Source organism: Oncorhynchus clarkii, chromosome 32, assembly GCF_045791955.1.
Source record: "Oncorhynchus clarkii lewisi isolate Uvic-CL-2024 chromosome 32, UVic_Ocla_1.0, whole genome shotgun sequence".
Taxonomy (NCBI): domain Eukaryota; kingdom Metazoa; phylum Chordata; class Actinopteri; order Salmoniformes; family Salmonidae; genus Oncorhynchus; species Oncorhynchus clarkii.
The window spans coordinates 26,774,440-26,797,451 of NC_092178.1; the positions used below are offsets into that span (position 1 = coordinate 26,774,440).

The following is a 23,012-nucleotide window of genomic DNA, read 5'->3' on the forward strand; positions in this document are numbered from 1 at the left end:
AAAAAATATTCATTTATGTGGCTAATTACATAACATGTATCAGAAACGATTCAAGTGTGCAATCTCTGCACAACCTTGTTACAGTCAGGTTTACGGTATTAGATGGTATGCATATGGTCTGTAGAATTTAAACAATGTTGTTTTCGATGATAACGGCAAAATACTACTGACTCTGTCTTGACTTGATAATTTGTGATCCTCCTTCCCAGCCATCACATCACTGGCATAGCCTGAATAATATGTATTATAACTGTTTACATTAACATCAACGTGGGAATTACTGTGATCAGCCCCTTATTTAGTGTGACTTTAGGTCAGTGGTAGCAACTCTACTAATCAGGAGGAGCAGATGCATGATTTATATGTTACATCATCTTACATCATATCAGGTAGAGCATATCAAGGGATATCCCCAGAGCTTTGAAGGGGAAGAAAACAATGTGAGTGGAAAACAGAACAGCATGATGTTGCATCTTCCATTTGATTTTTTTAGCATCTTGTTTACATGATACTCTCGACTTCTCTTTGACATGCTATGCATGAACCTCAAACTGGCACGTTTATTTCAACACAAATGGATGCCAACTGTTCCATTATCAAAGTACTTTAAGTGACTTAAAAGTAGAGAGGTCCTCTGTCATCAGAGTCACCGGAAGCTGTCCGACTGTCGTCGCTGAGGTCTTGTGTTTCCTGTTTACTGGCGGGAAGAGCGAAAGAATCTGGACCATCGGTCTGTTTTCAAAACGCACGTTGCTTTTTAAAATTATTATTAGCGCAGTTTCAATCATTTATGATAAACCGAATTCCACATGATTTGGATACATATATTTGCTTGACCTGTGCTTATAGTTTAAAGGGTTTTGAAGCGCGAAACCGATGGAGGAGCCCGCTGACTCCGTCCGTGGCGGGGCAGCACAGGGCCCCACCGCGCAAGTGGCAGAGATCCGCTGCCCAATGGCAGCGCGTCCTATGCGGCTGCTGGAATGGAAAGTCAAACCAGGGTCCCTCGTCAATGTGGACTCGGTGTTGGGGTTATGTGTTCCCATCCCGCTGGAGAAAGAGGCCGGGTCTCAGCCGCCAGAACAGCCCAAAAGGCTGCCAGAGAAGAAACTGAAATCGGATCGAGCTGGAGTGGTGAAGGACCTATGTTGTCTACTTGGACAAGTCATATCGCCTGGGTGGGTATGCTAGCTAGCTAACGTTAATTTAGCTCATATTGCCTATGTCAGCAATGTTTTTATATTGTGCTCGTGTGTAGTTAACTGTGTTTGCTAACGAATGATGTTGCTCATAGACCACATTCGCAGTAGCATTACTAACTATCCTAGCTGATGGGAGGTAATGGTAGCTATCTATCCTAACTCAGTGCCTGTGCAGGAGCGTCGAACTCCAAAACAGCTGAAATTATCATGTCAATGGGGCGAGTTCGTTTTGCATGTCCCGGTGCCTTCGTAGTGCGGTGTTTAATAGTAGACCATTCGATTGGTCCTTAAGTCAAATATTCAACCGCCCGGGGCACACGCCAAACGAACTTGCTCCATATTGTAGTATGCACATTACATCATCCACATTGGTATCGAGTCGTCGAATTTGCACGCTCGAGCACTTTTGGTCCAGTTTTTGATGGAACCAGAATTCAGAGAACTTTGTGCTTCAGAAAGCATTGTGGTGTTATGAATTTGGGTAACAAGCCAGACCGTCAATTATATAACTGATAACAACACATTGTGAATATGACACATTGTTCGCATGACATCATTCCTGTACTATTGAAAACAGGAGTGGACTTTCACTGGAAATGGCATCTTTATCCCCCCAGTTTTATAATTGAAACGTGATACAAAACGAGGCAACGGTTTGCTTTAGGACCATGCAGATGCCACCTAGCTGTTGGGTAGGCTGTTTGAGTGTTTAAACTGACTGGATATAAAAAATTAAAACGATGCCCCCCCCCACACACACACTTATAAAACCAAAGTTGTGCCCCTGACTGAAAATGGCCAAATATTATCTTAGAGCTGAAGAAGACATCCCTTGTTTCTGTTTTTAAAGTTTGAATGTGACGATTCAGTTGTCAATTTGTTGTTCAGAAACTGCTGACGGCTTATGCCCTGGTGCTTTTCAATATGGAGGCACTAATGTAGTCTTATGGGGAAGTGTGAGGGGAAGTTGTTTATTAACGTGTTTGTTTAAATATGGATGTACACATGTTGGAGAGACAGTGGCCATTCTATCCGGCACCTGCATTGTAAAGCCCTTTTTAAGGGGGACACTCGTTATGCTGCGGTCTCAAGTGCCACTTCTCTTCCAGTGCTGTGATTGTCAGAGTAGAAGAATGCAGTCATCCAGTCGTGATGAAGGGGCTGTGTGCTGAATGTGGTCAGGACCTCACACAGTAAGTACACACCCACACACACACATGTATTCCATGCTAGAATTTCCATTGGCATATTCACACACTTAAAAAAAAAAAAATAGGCCTGCTTCTTAGTTGTAGATGACCTCTTATGCGGCTGCATTACGAAGTGGATTCTCTCTCTCTTTTTCAGGATGCAGAGTAATAATGGGAGGCAGCAGGCTCACATCTCCACGGCAAACGTTTCCATGGTGCACAGTGTCCCCGAGTTGATGGTCAGCTCTGAGGTGAGGCTCAGGATGTCATGGCACTAGAAGACGAGTTTCCACTGACAACAATGTGACCTTGTAGAACTACCTCTGTGTCGTTGGAATTCAACTTTACAATGTAGTAGAGACAGTTTTTTGTGGAAGTCATTGTCTCCTTTTAATAAATGCCTGGTCTTTGTGATATGTCCCCAACACAGCAAGCGGAGCAGCTGGGCAGAGAGGACCAGCAGAGACTCCACAGGAACAAGAAGCTGGTTCTTATGGTTGATCTGGACCAAACCCTGATCCACACCACCGAGCATCACTGTCAGCGCATGTCCAATAAGGTATGTGCATCTGATCTCCATAGCTACAATTACATTTTTTCCCCCTCTGGCCTATGAAAAGAGGTTGTTTTCTATTTCTATGCCCCAGGCTTTGCTGTGGGTTTGGTATTGAAGAGTTACCCTGTATGTAGCTAGTGTGCAATTAACCACTAATGGTTATGTAGCTAGAACAAACCATTGATGGTTCTGCCCATGCCTCTGCTCTTGTTCCACAGGGAATCTTCCACTTCCAGCTGGGGCGGGGGGAGCCCATGTTACACACGCGACTGCGTCCGAACTGCAAAGACTTCCTGGAGAAGATCGCCCAGCTCTATGAGCTGCATGTCTTCACTTTCGGAAGCCGCCTCTATGCGCACACCATCGCAGGTACCCACACACATTCTCTGATAATTATGCCTACATTGAATCACTATATCATTTGCTTTACAGTAAGTAATGCAAAAAGTATCAAAAAAGCAACAACAGCAAAAAATACGTAAATACCAAAATTGTGTGAGTGCTCAGAAGCTAAATGCCAGGTGAATTTAAACACATTTAATTATCTAGGATGTCATCCTCTGTAAAAAATCTCTCTACGGAATTATAGATCTTCGCTTAATGCCTGAGTGCTGTCTGCATTATAGGTGAGAATAGTTTTTTTTAAATGTTTGTCTATACACTCCCAGTTTGAAAAATTAGGCACCTAACAAGACTAACAGACATGCCTCAATGTGATTGGTCTCAGCATTGGAGGCAAATACTGAGTAGCGCTAGAAGTCTGAGTGGCCACTAGAGGTCAGCATTTACCTTCCATTTGTGTCTCAGGTGCTCATGAGCTGGGCCTCTGGGATGGATTTGTCTGAGCTGACTTCTCTCTCTCTGTGTAAATTATGTATATGGGTGTCTCTGAGCGGTAAGCCAACCGTAGACGAAAATCGGCAAGGGAAGTCTGGGGAGGTGCATCTGCGACAGCCAAAAGCCGGACACTAGTGGTTTTCCAACAGCAAGGCTCAGATCAATATGACGGTGTCAACATACAGTGCCTTCGGAAAGTATTTTTACCCCTTGACTTCTTTCATATTTTGTTACGTTACAGCCTTATTTTAAAATGGAGGACATTTTCTTTCCTCATCAATACCCCATAATGACAAAGCAAAAACAGGTTTAGAGATTAAATAAAACATGGAAATATGACATTTACATAAGTATTCATACCCTTTCACTCAGTACTTTTGTTGAAGCACATTTGTCAGTGATTACAGCATTGAGTCTTCTTGGGTATGATGTTACAAGCTTGGCACACCTGTATTTGGGGAGTTTTCCCCCATTCTTCTCTGCAGATCCTCTCAAGCTCAGTCAGGTTGGATGGGGAGTGTTGCTGCACAGCAATTTTCAGGTCTCTCCAGAGATGTTCTATTTGGTTCAAGTTCGGGCTCTGGCTGGGCCGCTCATGGACATTCCGTGTGCTAAGGGTTGTTGTCCTGTCTCCCAGTCCCTGCAGCTGAAAAACATCCCCGCGGCAGGCTAGCCTAGTGGTTAGAGCGTTGGGACTAGTAACCGGAAAGTTGCAAGTTCAAACCCCCGAGCTGACAAAGTACAACTGTCGTTCTGCCCCTAGGCCGTCATTGAAAATAAGAATTTGTTCTTAACTGACTTGCCTAGTTAAATAAAGGTGTAAAAAAAAAAAAATATTAAATAAATAAATAAATAAAATTATAATAATGATGCTGGATGTTAGCACATCCTTCACCGTAGGGATGGTGCCAGGTTTTCTCCAGACGTGACGCTTGGCATTCAGTCCGAAGAGTTCAGTATTGGTTTCATCAGACCAGATAATCTTTTTTCTCATGGTCTGAGAGTCCTTTAGGTGCCTTTTGACAAACTCCAAGCGGGCTGTCATGTGCCTTTTACTGTGGAGTGGCTTCGGTCTGGCCACTCTACCATAAAGGTCTGATTGGTAAAGTGCTGCAGAGATGGTTGTCCTTCTGGAAGATTCTCCCATCTCCACAGAGGAACTAGAGCTCTTTCAGTGACCATCGGGTTCTTGGTCACCTCCCTGACCAAGGCCCCCCTCTCCCGATTTCTCAGTTTGGCCGGGCGGCCAGCACTAGGAAGAGTCTTGGTGGTTCCAAACTTCTTCCATTTAAGAATGATGGAGTGCACTGTGTTCTTGGGGATCTTCAATGCTGCAGAAATGTTTTGGTATCCTTCCCCAGACCTGTGCCTTGACAAAATCCTGTCTCAGAGCTCTACGGACAATTACTTTGATCTCATGGTTTGGTTTTTGCTCTGACATGCACTGTCAACTGTGGGACCTTTTATATAGACAGTTGTGTGTCTTTCCAAATCATGTCCAATCAGTTGAAATGACCACAGGTGGACTCCAATCAAGTTGTAGAAACATCTCAAGAATGATTAATAGATACAGAATGCACCTGAGCTCAATTTCAAGTCTCATAGCAAAGGGTCTGAATACTTTAGTAAATAAGATATTCCTGTTTATTTTTAATACATTTGCAAACATTTCTAAACCTGTTTTCACTTTGTCAATGTGAGGTATTGTGTGCAGATTGCTGAGTATTTATAAAAATGCAATGTAAAATAAGGCTAACTTAACAAAATGTGGAAAAAGTTAAGGGGTCTGAATACTTTCTGAAGACTCTGTAGCTGCTATTGTTCAGGAAGGTTTTTCTGTAGAAATAAACTTTTCTATACCTCATATCACACACACGAACTGAAAACATAACGTGTGTTCAATTAATTGGTTAGAGAGAGGTCTGAAATATCATTTGTATCCAGAATCGTGGCAAAGTTGGCTCCTGTTTTAGTCACGTCTTTGGCGAAGTTCACGTTAGTCAAACAAACCACCCTAATGTTTGGTTGACAAATAATGCCTCCTATGTAGTTGCGCGTTGGACAATGTTTATAACCATAATGCAACACACTTTGAAAAGTGGTCACCAACTTGACAAGAGCGATCTGCTCGAACGTGCCTTATTTCTCTGTAGGAAGCTGAGCCACAAAGGAAACTGGAAGTCTACCACCCCACTGCTTGGAAGTTTTGACAGACTTCCATGCAGTGCAGTTAGCACATATGACTGCTGTCCTCGTTATGAAAACATCAACTTTACCCTGTATATTTAAAAATGGACATATACTTATGATTGTTTCAAGTAAAACTATTGCTGATGGTGAACCTGAATAATCATAATAAAATGTAATGTGGGCCCCGATCAGCATGTAGCCTACCTATAGCCAGATTAGTTGTCTCCGGTGGTAGCTTTTATTTCGCTAAAACACCATTTTCAACAGCGCATTTGATAAAAAAAATAACATGGCAAAACACATTGTCACTCAACCAATAAATCTTAATTTTGCGCAAGCCATTACAAACATTTTGAATTAAGAAAGTGACGCACAGATGTGCCAGATCAAGGATAGGCCTGCCTCTCGTTAATCAGCGTGCAAAGCTGCACACAGCGTACAGTTTGACTGATATCGCCTGGGGTTGTTCGACATGCAAAATTATTTGTAGATCAATGACTGTCAACATAGTTACATTCTTAGTTCGACACAGGTGAGGGGTTTTTTCGGAAGATAGAAAGTCATTTGAGCAAAAAAACATTTGCGAACTGCCGATTTGTAACGTTTGAGTTGATTTTCGGACTGATGCATGCTACATTTGGGTTGAGTTCCCTCATACCGATGCACTCATATCTTAAACATTTGAACATATTGGTGAATCGTTACATCCCTACTATATACAGTGGGGCAAAAAAGTATTTAGTCAGCCACCAATTGTGCAAGTTCTCCCACTTAAAAATATGAGAGAGGCCTGTAATTTTCATCATAGGTACACTTCAACTATGACAGACAAAATGAGAAAAAAAATCCTGAAAATCACATTGTAGGATTTTTAATGAATTTATTTGCAAATTATGGTGGAAAATAAGTATTTGGTCACCTACAAACAAGCAAGATTTCTGGCTCTCAGACCTGTAACTTCTTCTTTAAGAGGCTCCTCTGTCCTCCACTCGTTACCTGTATTAATGGCACCTGTTTGAACTTGTTATCAGTATAAAAGACACCTGTCCACAACCTCAAACAGTCACACTCCAAACTCCACTATGGCAAGACCAAAGAGCTGTCAAAGGACACCAGAAACAAAATTGTAGACCTGCACCAGTCTGGGAAGACTGAATCTGCAATAGGTAAGCAGCTTGGTTTGAAGAAATCAACTGTGGGAGCAATTATTAGGAAATGGAAGACATACAAGACCACTGATAATCTCCCTCAATCTGGGGCTCCACGCAAGATCTCACACCGTGGGGTCAAAATTATCACAAGAACGGTGAGCACTACTTTTGACCAGAGCCATGTGGGCCCTGGTGCACTGTATAGGGAATAGAGTGCGATTTGGGATGCCTCCTCACTGGTCAGTTTACCAGCCTCTCAGAGAATAATATATATATATATATATATATATATATATATATAATATAACCTCATACTCAACCTTACTTTTAACCATATCTCACTTTACATTAAGTTACAATGAAAGGTTGAGCATTTTAGTCATCTAAATATCGGCATTTTGGTTATAGAGGTGAACATTGGATCTCTTTTTAAAGTTTGGAAACGATATTTCGCTACCAATTAGAAGTTATTCTATAATGAATGTCAACGCTGAATGTTGTAAGCAAATGACTAGTGAATGTGTGATGTAGTACTTACCTCAGTCTGTGGAGCAGAGAGGTCACTATCTGGCTGTTTCTCCATGTAGATGGGTTTGTGTGCTTTAGTCGACACCTGCCCTCTTCTCTGGGATTTTAATAGCAGCCAGGTAACAAGGTGTTTGTTGTGAAGCCAGGCTTTGTTGTTCATCCAGACACACATTATTCTGCAGCTTTTAAAGAGGAACTGGGAAGACCCCGCTTGCATTTAGTTCTCATCTCAAAGCTTTGAGGTTTTAATGAAAGCCTACTGGGTATACAGAGATGTCTCACGCACGCACAGCGACGCCTGCAGTTTCATTTGAGTTAAATTTGAAGATTTTGTGTAACAAAACATGAAAACGGCCAGATAAAGAAAAAACATGAGAATTGTCTCTAAATGGACTCAAAACCTTTTAGCTTTGTTGTTAGACAGCTACCCTGCCAGGCGGCCGGGGAGTAATGGAGATTGGCGGTTTGGCAAAACTGCGCCTTTATTTTAGTGAATACATCCGGCTTTTCCACAGTGCTCTTTTAAATAAGATGTCTAATGTAGTCTCTCGTTCTCTCTCTCGTTCTCTTTCCCGTGCTCTCTTTCCCGTGCTCTCTTTCCTGTGCTCTCTCTTTCTCGTGCTTTCTCTTTCTCGTGCTTTCTCATTCTCTTTCCCGTGCTCTCTCTCGTTCTCTCTTTCTCGTGCTTTCTCATTCTCTTTCCCGTTCTCTCTCGTTCTCTCTTTCTCGTGCGTTCTCATTCTCTTTCCTGTGCTCTCTCTTTCCTGTGCTCTCTCTTTCTCGTGCTTTCTCATTCTCTTTCTTGTGCTCTCTCTTTCCTGTGCTCTCTCTTTCCTGTGCTCTCTCTTTCTCGTGCTTTCTCATTCTCTTTCTTGTGCTCTCTCTTTCTCGTGCTCTCTCTCTCCTATAATTTATTGAGTCCATTTTTAAGATGTTTTTCTTGTGTGTTTCTGTGACCGTAGGCTTCCTGGACCCTGAGATGAAGCTGTTCTCCCACAGGATCCTGTCCAGAGACGAATGCATCGACCCCTTCTCCAAGACAGGGAACCTGAGGTCAGACCTGGCTCTCTGTCTGGCAGAGCTGCTAGCACACACACTGCTTTATGATGTCCACGTATTACACTTTGACACATACCAGTAGCATCTTCCACCAGGACAATTTTAAGAAAAATCTGTCCAATATGAAAAGGACACAGCTGATATGTTATCTTTAATTTAGACAAAGGCATTCATTCAGTCAAGGAGAAATTGATTTCCACTCAGCCACTACTGAAGAAGAGTTCAACTGAGGGAATTCCTGTAATGATTGGTGCTACCAGACCTTAGTGTTGATTAAAACCTGGCATCAGTCAAGTCATCTGAAGTCACTTTGTTGTCCCCACAGACAATACAGCACGGTAAAACTGAGCCATCCAGCTCTAGCATGACAGCGCTATAGATGAGCAGAGGGAATAGCCAATAGCCATGCAGAATTCCTTCTAATCAGTGACTCCTGTTATAGAAGCCTGCTAGAACATTGTTCTCTTATTAAATCAAAGTCTTAATGGTAGAAAATGTGCTTCTTGTATAGTTATGAAGTTCAGATAATGATTAGTAAGCGTGACAGACAGAATTAATTTCTACCCTGAAGGGATTCTGAGGGTCCTTCCCAAATAGCACCCTATTTCCTTTTATAGTGTGCTACTTTTGACCATGGCCCATAGGGAATAGGGTTCCATTTGGGACGTAGCCTATGACTGGGAGATGGCGAGAGAGCATAACATTGTGCTCTGTTACTGTGGGACTTTGTTATTCCCTAAAGACACACTGCCTAGGGTGTTACACGTGTCAGAGGCGAGGGAGTGCCAGTTTCACTTATATTTAACTCTCATTCTCGTTCTTTTCTACCTTTTACTCTCTTTCCCCCTCTCTTTCTCTCCCCCCTCTTTATCTCTCTCTCATCTACCCCTAAGGAATCTGTTCCCGTGTGGTGACTCGATGGTATGTATTATAGATGATCGGGAGGACGTGTGGAAGTTTGCTCCCAACCTGATCACTGTGAAGAAGTACATCTACTTCCAGGGCACAGGAGACATCAACGCCCCGGCCGGGTCTAAAGAGGCCCAGCAGGCAAGGAAAGGTACTGTATACAGGGTCTGAATACAATGGGCTTAACATGGCACAGTGGGCACTGTTTTGAAGTGGTCAATACATGACGCACGGTGATCTATTAAAACAGCCCTCTGAAAAACAGTCCTCACTCCCTTATAAGGGCATTCAGTGTTTTGTCAGTGTTACACTAAAGAAAAAAAACACTACCTTCTAAAAACCGTCGCGTGACCGAAGTTCAGAGAGGAAGAGGGAGTGGTTTGATGGTTACTTCAAGGATGTGATCTCATCCTGGTACTCTGGCTGCAAATGGAGTCTCACTGTTTTGATTTAATTTGCATCAACCGATGCACTGCTCTCCTGCGTGGCAGACTGCTGCACCGCTCTCCTGCGTGGCAGACTGCTGCACCGCTCTCCTGCGTGGCAGACTGCTGCACCGCTCTCCTGCGTGGCAGACTGCTGCACCGCTCTCCTGCGTGGCAGACTGCTGCACCGCTCTCCTGCGTGGCAGACTGCAGCTCCGCAGAGGGAGGGTGAAGATTTTTTAAGAGAAATGGTTGTGATATGTAAATGTTATGATCCACAACAGAAGGGGTGGCAGGGAGGCAAGTGAGTTTTTTTAGTTTGGTAGATAAGTTATTACGATCCTCTCAACACAGGTGGGAGGTGACTCGGGGACCTCTCTGTGAAAATAAGGTCCAAATTGAACATTTTAGAACCGTGTCAGGCTAATGATCATACCCAAAGGCCAGGGTTGACCAGAATCCAAATACTAAATACATCAATCTGATAAAGATAGAATTAGAGCTACCAAGCCTTAACAGCACCTCACCATCAACACTGTATTCATACTCCCACACCAAGCCTGGGTAGCCATGATGAGATTGGGTTCATCTGAACCGTGATTACCCTCTCAGGCTTAGTCTCAGGAGGGCGTGGGTTCTTTCCTCTCAGAGAGCCTCTCCCAGTGGAGATCTTTTTTTGATGAGCAGTAGAGACAAACAGGACAAGCTACAAATGAGGGAGAGTACTTCTATGGGTTCCCAGGAGAGAATGACACACAGGCTGTTAGATCAATTAGGGAAGTGCTGCTAATTTCCGTGACATCACATGGACAGCTGCCAGACCCATGTATTTCTGTATTACTAAGAGTTTGTAGATGACCTGAGAGGATAAAGTGCTATGAAGAACATTGTTCTTGTTGAGGCATGCACCATGGTTTAAACAGACCGTGTTTTCAACGCTGATTCAGTGCCTCAGTGGCCACAGGTCAACTTGCCTTCATTCGGTTACACCTCCAAAACAACTTCAGTGAAATGTATTCACAGACACCCTCTAGTCTAGTGATTTCAGTGACAAAATGTCTGCGCATGTGTTTTCATGTGCTAACGGATCTTCCTGTGATGTTGCTTTACCCCAGCCGGCAGCCAGGCCTCGGAAGCAGCAGTAACGTCCGGGCCTACAGCGGGGTCGTCTGCGCCAGAGGAACGGAGTAACGGCCGTAAGAAACAGCGGTCTAAAGACCACAACAACGGAGAGAGGGTGGAGTCAACAGCCCCCTCAGCCACTCAGGAAGCAGCAGCCAATGAACGGACTCAACCGGGTGAGGCTGTGGAGGAGGGGCGGGGTCAGGGCGGGGGGGCCGATACCAGCACGGCAGCACAGGTGAGCGACAGGACAAATGTGAAAGAGGATGTGCAAGGAGAGGAGGAGGATGGCAGCAGGACAGTGGGCTCAGAGGAGGAAGCTCCTCCTACATCCTCCACTCCTCCAGACCTCCATGAGCCCAACAGCAACCTGGACTTTGACCTGTCCAGCGACTCTGACTCTGTTACGTGTAAACCACCCTCATCAGACAGTGAGGGGGAGTATAGCCAGACCAGGAAGTCCAAACAGGAAGGGGTGGAGCAGGCGGCAGTAGAGGAGCCATCAGGCGGGGCTGGAGGAAAGGAAGAGGGGGGTATTAAGCAGAAGCGCACCGGGGAGAACAGCTCCGAGGTAGGAGGGGAGACGTCTGTGCTTGTCCTCCCTCCTGAGCAGGAGAACGGGTGCTCAGAACGGAGGGAGGCTGAGACAGAGTCCCAGAACAGTGAACAGTCAGGAGTCACCATGGAGGAGGAGGAGGTGGACCAGGATAACCACCTCATCTACCTACAAGAGGTGCTGGAGCGTATCCATGGAGAATACTACGCCCGCTACAGCGCCTTCCTCAGGAAGGAACGCCCAGAGACGCCTGATATCAGGAAGGAACGCCCAGAGACGCCTGATATCAGGAAGGAACGCCCAGAGACGCCTGATATCAGGAAGATCGTCCCGGAGCTGAAGGCCCGGAGCCTGGAGGGCACCACCATTGTGTTCTCTGGGCTGTACCCCACCAACTACCCAATGGAGAGAACCAGGGAGAACTACCACGCCAAGGCCCTGGGAGCAAAGATAGGCAAGAGCCTCCTGCTCAGCTCTAAAGACCCTGGCAGAACCACGCACCTCATTGCTGCTAGAGCAGGTGAGTTACTACATACATTGCCTTCAGAAAGTATTCACACCCCTTGACTTTTTCCACATTTTGTTACAGCCTGAGTTTAAAATGGATAATATTGAGATTTTGTGTCACTGGCCCACACACAATACCCCATAATGTCATAGTGGAATTATGTTTTTAGACATTTTTGCAAGTTAATAAAAGCTGAAATGTGTTGAGTCAGTAAGTATTCAACTCCTTTGTTATGGCAAGCCTGAATATGTTCAGAAAACATGTGCTTAACAAATAAGTTGCATGGACTCACTCTGTGTGCAATAATAGTGTTTAGCATAATTTATGAATGTCTACCTCATCTCTGTACCCCACATATACAATTATCTGTAAGTTCCCTCAGTCGAGGAATGAATTTCAAACAGATTCAACAACAGGCCAGGGATGTTTTCCATTGCTTCACAAAGGACATCTATTGATATATGGGTAAAAAAAAAAATATCCCTTTGAGCATGAAGTTATTTATTACACTTTGGATGGTGTATCAATACACCCAGTCTCTACAAAGATACAGGCGTCCTCCATCTTCTTTTTAAGTAGGGAGCCAATGAGCTTTCAGCACTTTTATTTCCATGACTGATCAACTTGATTTCTCATGGCTCTATCTTGTCCCTCTGCGGTAGACATATGGTGAGCAATGTGTTTGGAACATCAAATCTCAATAAAATCACAATGCATATGGAATCGCAATACTAATCGTATCGGCATCAAAGCACCGTGATAATACCGTAACGTGAGGTCCCTGGCAATTCCCAGCCCTACTGGTTATGCTGTTGTTAATGGAAGTCTGAGTGGTGAGGTAAAACCACGGGCTGAACACCACACACATGGATGGAATAATTAGTCTCTGTCAACAGAGGTGGTCAGGTTACCGTCAACACAGGGAGAATCTCTATTGCATACTCCTCGCGTCCTCACCTCCTCAAAGCCCATTAGAGGAGAAGGTCAGAGAGGATGGATATTTCTGGATCTTCCCCGTAGCCTGTTGATCCAGCAGGTCAGAGCAGCACTATAGGGCCTGCATGGTCTGACTCATTACATCCATAATGACATGATGATCACCTCTCAAATGCATCAGTCTGACCCCGGTTCACGCCTCAAACACATAAGCGCCTGTCCCCATGGTCCATAGTCATCTCAATCACATCAACTATCCCATTTTTACTGGTTCACTGGTCCAGGTCATTTCAAATGTCAGTTTACGCGGTTGTTAATTGCTCATTTGGCAGAATAAAAAGTTGGCTCATTCACAATCATTATCAGATACTGACTGGACTACTGAGAGAGAGAGGACCTGTGTACTCTCTACCAGGGTCTCGGTGTGTCTGTTTCACTGGGTCCTGAGACCAAACCAACTAGAGAAGAGCAGAAAAAGCACCAACAAAACAGCCTGAAGCATTATGTTTTCATTTGAAAGTCAAGTGATTTTCCTTCCCAGAGTAAATAACCATTTGCAAAGGAAGAAGCTGCTAACAGCATTGCAATTGTCTTTGTGAAGAAACATCAGGAAGAAGAGTACGGTATCAAATAAAATTTATTTATATAGCCCTTCGTACATCAGCTGATATCTCAAAGTGCTGTACAGAAACCCAGCCTAAAACCCCAAACAGCAAGCAATGCAGGTGTAGAAGCACGGTGGCTAGGAAAAACTCCCTAGAAAGGCCAAAACCTAGGAAGAAACCTAGAGGAACCAGGCTATGTGGGGTATAATGGTTGTTTCTGATTGAGTAAAATCGCAATGAAACAAGGCAACAGTAAACATGTCATCCCCCACGAATGATGCATTGTCTTTCCCCACGAATGATGCATTGTCTTTCCCCACAAATGATGCATTGTCATCCCACACGAATGATGCACTGTGCTCCTTAGGCCAATTGAGATAGTGTGTGACTGACACATTTCAGTTTGTTACTATAGGTCCCACCTCGGGCCAATCAGTGTCATTTTGTTAATGCCGGATCTCTATTGGAGGACACTTCATTCACCCAACTTTCGTCAAAATAAAGCCAGTGCTATCTGAAATAGTTTGTGTGACGAACATACTAACTGACAGAGACAGGTCCACTGTACCCTCCCCAATTTTCATCACAATACATCAACATAATAGACCAGTGGTAGGCAGCCCTGGATTACTGCAGGCACTTCATGTTTTTGATTTAACTGCCCTGGAAAACCAGGTGTGTTGAATTCAGGCAATCACTGAGCTGATCAATTAGCTCAGTTGGTCAGGTGTGGTGCCTGGTTGGAACAACATCCTGCAGTACCTGTGGCGCTCCTCCATGAACAGTGTTGCCTACCTCTGTACCAGGCCATTGATCCCGTCAGGCATGGATGCTTACATTGATTTAGACAGGGGTCCTGAACTGCTCTGACTGAAAAACATAAACTATACGATATTAAACTCAGTCGGCGTTCCAATTCTGCCCAAAGGTGTTCGATGGGGTTGAGGTCAGGGCTCTGTGCAGGCCAGTGAAGTTCTTCCACACCAATCTCGACAAACCGTTTCTGTATGGACCTCGCTGTGTGCACGGGGGCATTGTCATGCTAAAACAGGAAAGGGCCTTCCCCAAACTGTTGCCACACAATTGGAAGCACAGAATCATCTAGAATGTCATTGTATGTTGTAGAATTCCGATTTCCCTTCACTGGAACTCAGGGGCTTAGCCCGAACCATGAAAAACAACCCTAGACCATTATTCCTCCTCCACCAAACTTTAGAGTTTGCACTATGCATTAGGGCAGGTAGCGTTCTCCTGGATTCTGCCAAATTCACCAGTCGAATTGCCAGATGTTGAAGTGTGATTCATCACGCCAGAGAACGCGTTTCCACTGCTCCAGAGTCCAATGGCGGCGAACTTTACACCACTCCAGCCGACGCTTGGCATTGCGCATGGTGATCTTATGCTTGTGTGCTGCTGATCGGCCATGGAAACCCATTTCGTGAAGCTCTCGACAAACCGTTCTTGTGCTGACGTTGCTTCCAGAGGCAGTTTGGAACTTGGTTGTGAGTGTTGCAACCGAGGACAGACGATTTGTACGTGCTTCAGCAGTTGGCGGTCCCGTTCTGTGAGCTTGTCTGGCCTACCACTTCGCAGCTGAGCCGTTGTTGCTCCTAGACGTTTCTATTTCACAATAACAGCACTAGGCAGCTCTAGCAGGGCAGAAATTTGACAAATTGACTTGTTGGAAAGGTGGAAACCTATAACAGTGCCACGTTGCAAGTCACTGAGCTCTTCAGTACGGGCCATTCTACTGACAATGTTTGTCTCTGGAGATTACATAGCTGTGTGCTTGATTTTATACACCTGTCAGCAGCGGGTATGGCTGAAATAGCCAAATTCCACTATTTTGAAGGGGTGTCCACATCCTTTTGGCCATGTTGTGTATGTACTGAATTTTGCGACTTTTGGTCAAACGGGGTGAGGGGCATGACCTTTCAAAGTTAGCATTTTCATTCTCTTGTTATAGAGCCACCATCTGGCCGATGTGTAATTTTTGTAAAGGCCGGATCTATGGCAAGACATGATTCACTCAAGTTTTGTCAAAATCGTGCAATGCTGTCTGAAATATCGCGTAGGAAAAACATACGAACGTACTAATGTACTGAGACCAGATCCACAGTCATCGTGGGGGACATTGTGGTTGGAAACTAATTCAACGCAGTGTTCTGTTTAAGGTATCAGGTTTCCAATGGGGAAGGCAGGGATGTGTCCCAAATGGCACCCTATTCCCTTTATAGTATGCTACATTTGACCAGGGCCCATTTGGGACGCAGGCCATGTCGGGAAGAAACAGGCTGAAGTAGCAGGAGAAAAGATAATGGCACTTCTAACTGCTCCAGTGACATCATCTGCTCAACACATTCAACCTCAACATCTAGCAGAGAGTAGGTTTTTAATGAGATGGCGAAGTGATACTATGATGTTTTCTCTCTGTTCCTCCCTATTAACCCAGTAAACAGGCCAGAGGACTCTCTCCTCCATCACTGTAAATCTATATTCTCTAGCGAGCTGAGCCATCATGAATATTAGGCCTACTTTAAGTGATGAAACCAGATAGCCATATAACCTACAGTACATATTCTCTCCTGAATTTAATCCATTAAAGAAATCCAAACAGAGACTAGCCTAAGCTGTTTCTGAATGGCTTTTCTCGTCTTTAGCTTTCGCATATTCCGGTCCCTAATGGGTGTAGATGATATCATCTATATTAGAGAGATGATATCAGCTATTAGAGAGATTGCACTGTCATTTGGATTGTAAGATGGATTCTAGTGAAACGGATCATCAGACTGAGGGTCTATGGCTATTGAATCTGTACATGGCTAGTTATGGCCTGCACAGTGAAGCCCCACAGTGACCAAGTAAGCTGTACTATGACCAGGTGTTACTGATTTGGATGAACACGTACAACTATAAGACAGACACCATTAGCTTGTCGCTGTTCCGTTTAAAATTCTGTCGCTGTGTAGCCGTGGTTTCAATTTGGTCTCCCTTAGCACTTTGCTGGCGTTCAATCAAATGGCACTGTCAGAGTTCCTACTGACTGAAATGAGGTCTGGTTTGAATTGCTAACATGACCCATTCTTCTAAAGATAGAAGACCATTACGAGGGTTCTCTTTTCAGTTATAAAGGGGTGAAGATTCCATTAACAAGACCAGCATGCCTGGACAATGAATACGACTGTGTTCTCAGATTCTCCTTTAACTTTCATGCACTTTAGGATGGGGGACTGGTTTTACATTTTGAGTGTACAGAGTGGCAGACAGCCCCTTTCAGGCCCATTTTAAACGTGATTCACACAGGCACCTCTCTTCAGCCATTAGAGACACGTGGACGGTCTGAGAGACGCAGGCATTATAGGGTCACCTTACCTCCTGACATTCCAAATGTCACAAGTACCTTCTTCCTGGTCTTGGAAACCCATTGACTTCAGTGATGCTACTCTGAAAGAGGAGCAGGGAATAATTGTCTGTCTGTGCCAAACAGATGATTACTTCCCTTCCATCTCTCAGAGTAGCATCATTTAAGTATGTGGGGTTGGCTGTCTGACTGGCAGGCGAACGTCATGTCTCTAAAGGAAGGCGCAACAATAGCCCAGCATGATGCGGTTTCTCATCCAATCCAACGTGCCCTCAGACAGCAGGCAGCGTTGTCGTGGTACTGGCTCTCTCGGAGCTGCACTTTGCAATTAACGGTCCGTGGTCTGTACGTCAGAACCGGACAAAATCAACCACAGAGAAAAGGAGAATGGGAGAGAGAAGGAGCACTTAACGGCCCAGCAGCATACAGGGGCCCACTTCATGTGAAGAGGCCATGTTAAGAAGCAGCCATTGTGTGGGCTGTCGGTACAAGAGCATAAGACAGTCTGGCATTCATTGTACTGGGCTTTATATAGCTTCTTGATTAGGTGATTGGTTATTTTAATTGCATCTGAAGACAAGTCTGGTGGTCAATGGTCAGGACCACCATGCCATGAAACACCACAGTCCTGAGTCTCCCCTGTTCTCTCAGCATCTCATTTTCTCTCGCTCAAGTGGACAAAGCCACAGGGGACAGTATGTCAGCAGTGACGTTAAGAGAGTTCCCATGGTTGTTCCTCTCCATCATGCTGACATGCGGCTGATCAATACCTTTCTGTCTGAATAGCCTACATGTCTGTCTCTGCTGGAGAGAGAGGGGACATCTGACTCACCACTCAGGTAGCGCTGGGAGGCAGGCGGGGCTGGAAGGAGTGCTCTGGAGCAGCCAGCCGAGAGCACGCACAGCATGAACAGAAAAGCACTGCTGGTGGCCTATGGGAAATGGTTTCTTTTGTAGTGATTTAAAAAGAGAAGATTGGGGGGGGGGGGGGTCGGGCTCACTTGAGATGACAATGTCTTATAGTGATTGTCTTGAAGGTCTATGTCCCTAGAGTTGAAAATGTGTGATAGCAGTGCAACAATGGCAGCTTTCTGTGTTCTCACTCTCTTTCATCCTTCCATCCCATTCATTTTCCCCATAGGGAAATTCCCATATGACAATGTCATTATACAACACGTAATTGCTCTCTGACAGTGCCTTCAGAGTATTCACCCCTTTTACTTTCCCCAAGTTTTGTTGTTATAGCCTGAATTGAATTGTTTCACTCATCTACACACAATAACCCATCATGTCATAGTGGAATTATGTTTTAAAAATGAAAAGCTGAAATGTCTTGAGTCAATAAGTATTCAACCCCTTTGTCACTACAAAGATACAGGCGTCCTTCCTAAATCAGTTGCCAGAGAGGAAGGAAACTACTCAGGGATTTCACCATGAGGACAATAGTGATTTTAAAACGGTGTTTAATGGCTGTGAGATGAGAACTGAGGAAGGATCAACAACATTGTAGTTACTCCACAATACTATCCTAAATGGCAGAGTGAAACGAAGGAAGCCTGTATAAAAATATTCCAAAACATTCATCCTGTTTGCAACAAGGCACTTTTCTATACTGCAACAACAACAAAATGAATACAACGCCTTATCTTTGGAGCGTCTGCTTTCCGACAGACACGGTGAGATGAATTCACCTTTCAGCAGGACAATAGCCTAAAACACAAAGCCAAATCTACACTGGAGTTGCTTACCAAGAAGACATTGAATGTTCCTGAGTGGCCAAGTTAAACTTCTCAAACAACATTTCAAATGTATTAGGGTTTCCTTTTTTTTAAAGCAATTTATACAGGCAATTCTGATGTGTCAAAGTTCTGTTGACCTGAACATTCTGGAAATGTCTGATGGATAGCTGTGAATATAAGCTTTCCAATGATATATGATCAAAGGGTATATGTGACCAGTAACGTGTGTACTGACATTGTTTGTCATATTGTAAAATCCCTATGGGGGGAAATGAACGGGCTGGAGGGATGAAGCTGCCATTGCTGAACTGCTATTGCACATTTTCCAACTCTGGGGACAAAGACCAAGTGAGCTCGACCGCCCAAATTGTGGCGTCCGGCTCACAGACTAATGTATTAGCTTGCTTTTTATATATATATATTTTTACTTTCAGTCATCTCAAATTTCAGCATTGCCAGTCAGATCATATTCAGAGGATTTGTTTGTCTGGCTGCTGTTGCTATGCAGTCTCAGGGCTGACCTCTTCTTGTTCTGGATCCCTGAGTTATAGAGTCAACAGAACAAGCTTGTTTCAGTTTCAGACGCACCAGATACATTTGGGGAGAAAACATGGCCAAAAAGGAAAGGCTGTTAACGTGCAGAGCAAGGTCAGTACTTGTTGCCGTGAGATGGGCTAACCTTGTGTTAATTAGGTACGGTGTTCTGATGAGGTACACTGCTGCTCTTGGATGCAGTTCTCCTTGTCTGTGTGTCAGACATCAATGGTCCCAAGTCAAATGGAAATTGCTGCTCCCAGCCCTCTTCTGAACTGACGTAATGACAAAATAAAACAGAAGCTGATTGTCAATGGAACCTAATGGTTTGGTGAAAAATGAAATGCTTCAGGATAATTGTTAATTGGCTTTGAATGTATGATGGAGGCTACAGCCCAAAAGCTGGTTTTAACAATAAAATCAACTTCCATTGTCATCCGAGAGTTGCTGGATATTTCTCTCTTCAGTTTGCTCTCTCTGGATTGAATCCCCGAGCTGGCAAGGTAAAAATCTTGTCGTTCTACCCCTGAGTAAGGCAGATAACCCACTGTTCCCCGGGCGCTGAAGACAGGGATGTTCATTATGGCAGCCCCCCCCCCGCACCTCTCCCCCTTTTATTTCTGCAGCTTGGTTGTTAAGAGGGGTACCTAACGACAGACAGTATCGATTCCTCTTCTTGATTTGTTGATTGATCCTAGCTCTCCCTGTCTCTCTCCCAGGTACAGAGAAGGTGCGTCAGGCCCAAGGCTGTAAACGCCTCCATGTGGTGAATCCTGACTGGCTGTGGGGATGTCTGGAGCGCTGGGAGAGGGTGGATGAATCACTGTATCCACTGAAGGAGGACTACACCAAGACCCAACAGTGTGTACACACACGCACACACACACACACACACACACACACACACACACACACACACACTTGCACATTTTATCTGATGGTGTTTCTCTCTGTCTTTAGGAGCAACAGCCCAGCCACGTTCCCTGACCACCAAGGGTCCTTCCAGAACCCCCTATTCCCCCCTGCCCCCCTCCACCTCCCCCCTCCAGCTGCCCCTGAGGTGCGGACGTACGACCCGGTCACAGGGAAGCTGATTCGCCGCGGGCTTCAGGCCTCCAGACCACCATCTTACCTCCAGGCCTCCATGTCTGCTGCCCACGGTGACCAGACATCCCTGAGGTACTGACTTGGCTATTCAGCCTTGTTCTCAACTGTGCATGACGTGTACTTTTTTGTCTTTGTAACAAAGTGCACGCATAACATTCAGATATGTCCTCTTCTGTGGTACTCCTTCAGATGTATTGATATCTGGGATAGATGGTTGGCTTTTCAGTGCTTCTAAGTACCTGGTAAGCAGCTCCTCCTAAGTCCTCTTGCCCCCCCCTCATACCTAGATGAGCAGGGACACCTGGTCTCGTACTAGTTAGAACATTCTGGAACGTAGCTTGTGTCTATCCTGTCTGCTCTGATGGCTGCTATAGGGCGGCAGGTAGCCTAGCAGTTAAGAGTGAATACCTGAGCCAACTAGGTGAAAATCTGTCGACATCCACTTGAGCAAGGCACTTAACCCTAATTGCTCCTGTAAGTCTCTCTGGATAAGAGCGTCTGCTAAATGACTGAAATTGAAATGTATTGCCTCACCTTTTAGTAGACACTGGCCCTGTAGACAGAAGAGCACTGAAAACCCTGGCCGTGCTTACAGCTGTTAACATAGAGAGCAGCGTCTGGCCTGTTAATCATATTTCTATTTGGAGGCCGGAGACCACCTGTCTGTCTAGCAACAGAGCAGCAGGCGTTTACGCTGCTAGGCAGCTCCCCGACCGACCTGGCCATGCTCCCTCGGAGCTCTGACCCAGTCATTTTAGAGCTGTGTTGAAAGTGAGAATATATTGTCTGCTAGAGGGAGAAGTGCCTGTTCAGCACTGGGACTCTGGAGATGCATGTTTATTTCTATATCTAATGCCCTGGTCTGAGGGGCCTATATGCTGTGTGCGGCCTTTCCCTTCTTGTGCCAAATTGGATTTTCTCCTAAAATCCATCTATACATGAATCTCGGGCTCGAAATCAAAATGTGAGCATCGTAAAGTCAGGTGGGCGTTGGCAGCTTTGGGATTGTTCTCCTGGAATGAAATGATTAGCCAATTTGCTGCTGGAATTTCTGCCTGTTCACTCTGCTCTACAGCTAGAGGTGAAGATGAATTAGCATGTTAATGCTGGAATGGAGGAGATAAAAAAAACAAAATAAAACGCTGGGGCTGTGATGAATGTGACGGGAAACTGCTCGTAAGTCAGCAAGCAGCTACAAGAAGTTGTAGTTGTATTAACTGAGTTCTACTTCCCAGTCCAACGTGAAGGGTTTATTACTTGCGGTGTTTGCACGCATTTCTGTGTTCAGGAGTGTAGGTAGCTTCTTTACTTTCTTTACTCAACACCTCAATTGCCAGGTACAAAAAGGGTTAACATCCTAGGCTTGGTGTTGATGGTTTCCTTTTGAGCTGGCTCAAAATGTTGTGAAAAATGTTTTCTCTAAATTGTCTGGCATCTGTTTTCCGGACGGTCTCTGCCAGTGGCTCCATAGCTTTCTGCTTTCAGCCAGATACTTTGTGTATATATAGTGTATGTGGACACCCCATCAAATGAATGGATGTTGCTGACGGGTGTATAAAATCGAGCACACAGCCATGCAATCATGACACACATTGTCAGTAGAATGGCCTTACAGAAGACCTCAGTGACGTTCAACGTGGCACCGTCAAAGGATCCGTCATTCCAACAAGTCATTTTGTCAAATTTGTGCCCTGATAGAGCTGCCCCGGTCAACTGTAAGTGCTTTTGTTGTGAAGTGGAAACGTCTAGGAGCAAAGACGGCCGATGAGTTCTGAACCCTGTGCCATGTAAAAATTGTCTGTCCTCGGTTGCAGCACTCACTACAGAGTTCCAAACTGCCTCTTGAAACAACGTCAGGACAACAGTTGTTCTTCGGGAGCTTCATGAAATGGGTTTCCATGGCCAAGCAGCCACACACAAACCTAAGATCATCATGCGCAATGCCAAGCTTTGGCTGGAGTGGTGTAAAGCTCGCCGCCATTGGACTCTGGAGCAGTGGACACGTTCTCTGGAGTGTTGAATCATGCTTCCTCATCTGGCAGTTCGACGGACAAATCTTGGTTTGGCGGATGCCAGGTGAAAGCTACCTGCCCAAATGCATAGTGCCAACTGTAAAGTTTGTTGGAGGAAGACTAATGGTCTGGGTCTGTTTTTCATGTTTCGGGCTAGGTCTCTTTGTTCCAGTGAAGGGAAATCTTAACGCTACAGCATACAATGACATTCTGTGCATTCACATTCTGTGCTTCAAACTTTGTGGCAACAGTTTGGGGAAGGCCCTTTTCCTGTTTCAGCATGACAATGCCCCAGTGCACAAAGTGAGGTCCAAACAGAAAGGGTTTGTCAAGATCGGTGTGGCAGAACTTGACTGGCCTGCACAGAGCCCTGACCTCAACCCCATCAAACACCTTTGGGCTGAATTGGAACGTCGACTGCGAGCCAGACCTAATCGCCCAACATTAGCGCCCGACCTCACTAATGTTCTTGTGGCAAGTCCCAG

General features: G+C 44.9%; 1 protein-coding gene across 1 annotated transcript in view; it reads left to right on the plus strand.

Annotated features, from left to right (window-relative positions):
• The first annotated feature begins 676 nt into the window (after nucleotides 1–676).
• The window catches only part of LOC139392284 (RNA polymerase II subunit A C-terminal domain phosphatase-like), a 116,965-nt gene continuing 94,629 nt past the window's right edge, over nucleotides 677–23,012 (plus strand). The window contains exons 1-11 of the mRNA XM_071140154.1: nucleotides 677–730; nucleotides 850–1,178; nucleotides 2,312–2,395; nucleotides 2,550–2,643; nucleotides 2,823–2,951; nucleotides 3,167–3,317; nucleotides 8,617–8,707; nucleotides 9,607–9,773; nucleotides 11,163–12,245; nucleotides 20,128–20,269; nucleotides 20,369–20,587. Coding sequence (XP_070996255.1) covers nucleotides 877–1,178; nucleotides 2,312–2,395; nucleotides 2,550–2,643; nucleotides 2,823–2,951; nucleotides 3,167–3,317; nucleotides 8,617–8,707; nucleotides 9,607–9,773; nucleotides 11,163–12,245; nucleotides 20,128–20,269; nucleotides 20,369–20,587 — 2,462 coding nt within the window. The 5' untranslated portion in view covers nucleotides 677–730; nucleotides 850–876. The remainder of the gene's footprint in view (nucleotides 731–849; nucleotides 1,179–2,311; nucleotides 2,396–2,549; nucleotides 2,644–2,822; nucleotides 2,952–3,166; nucleotides 3,318–8,616; nucleotides 8,708–9,606; nucleotides 9,774–11,162; nucleotides 12,246–20,127; nucleotides 20,270–20,368; nucleotides 20,588–23,012) is intronic.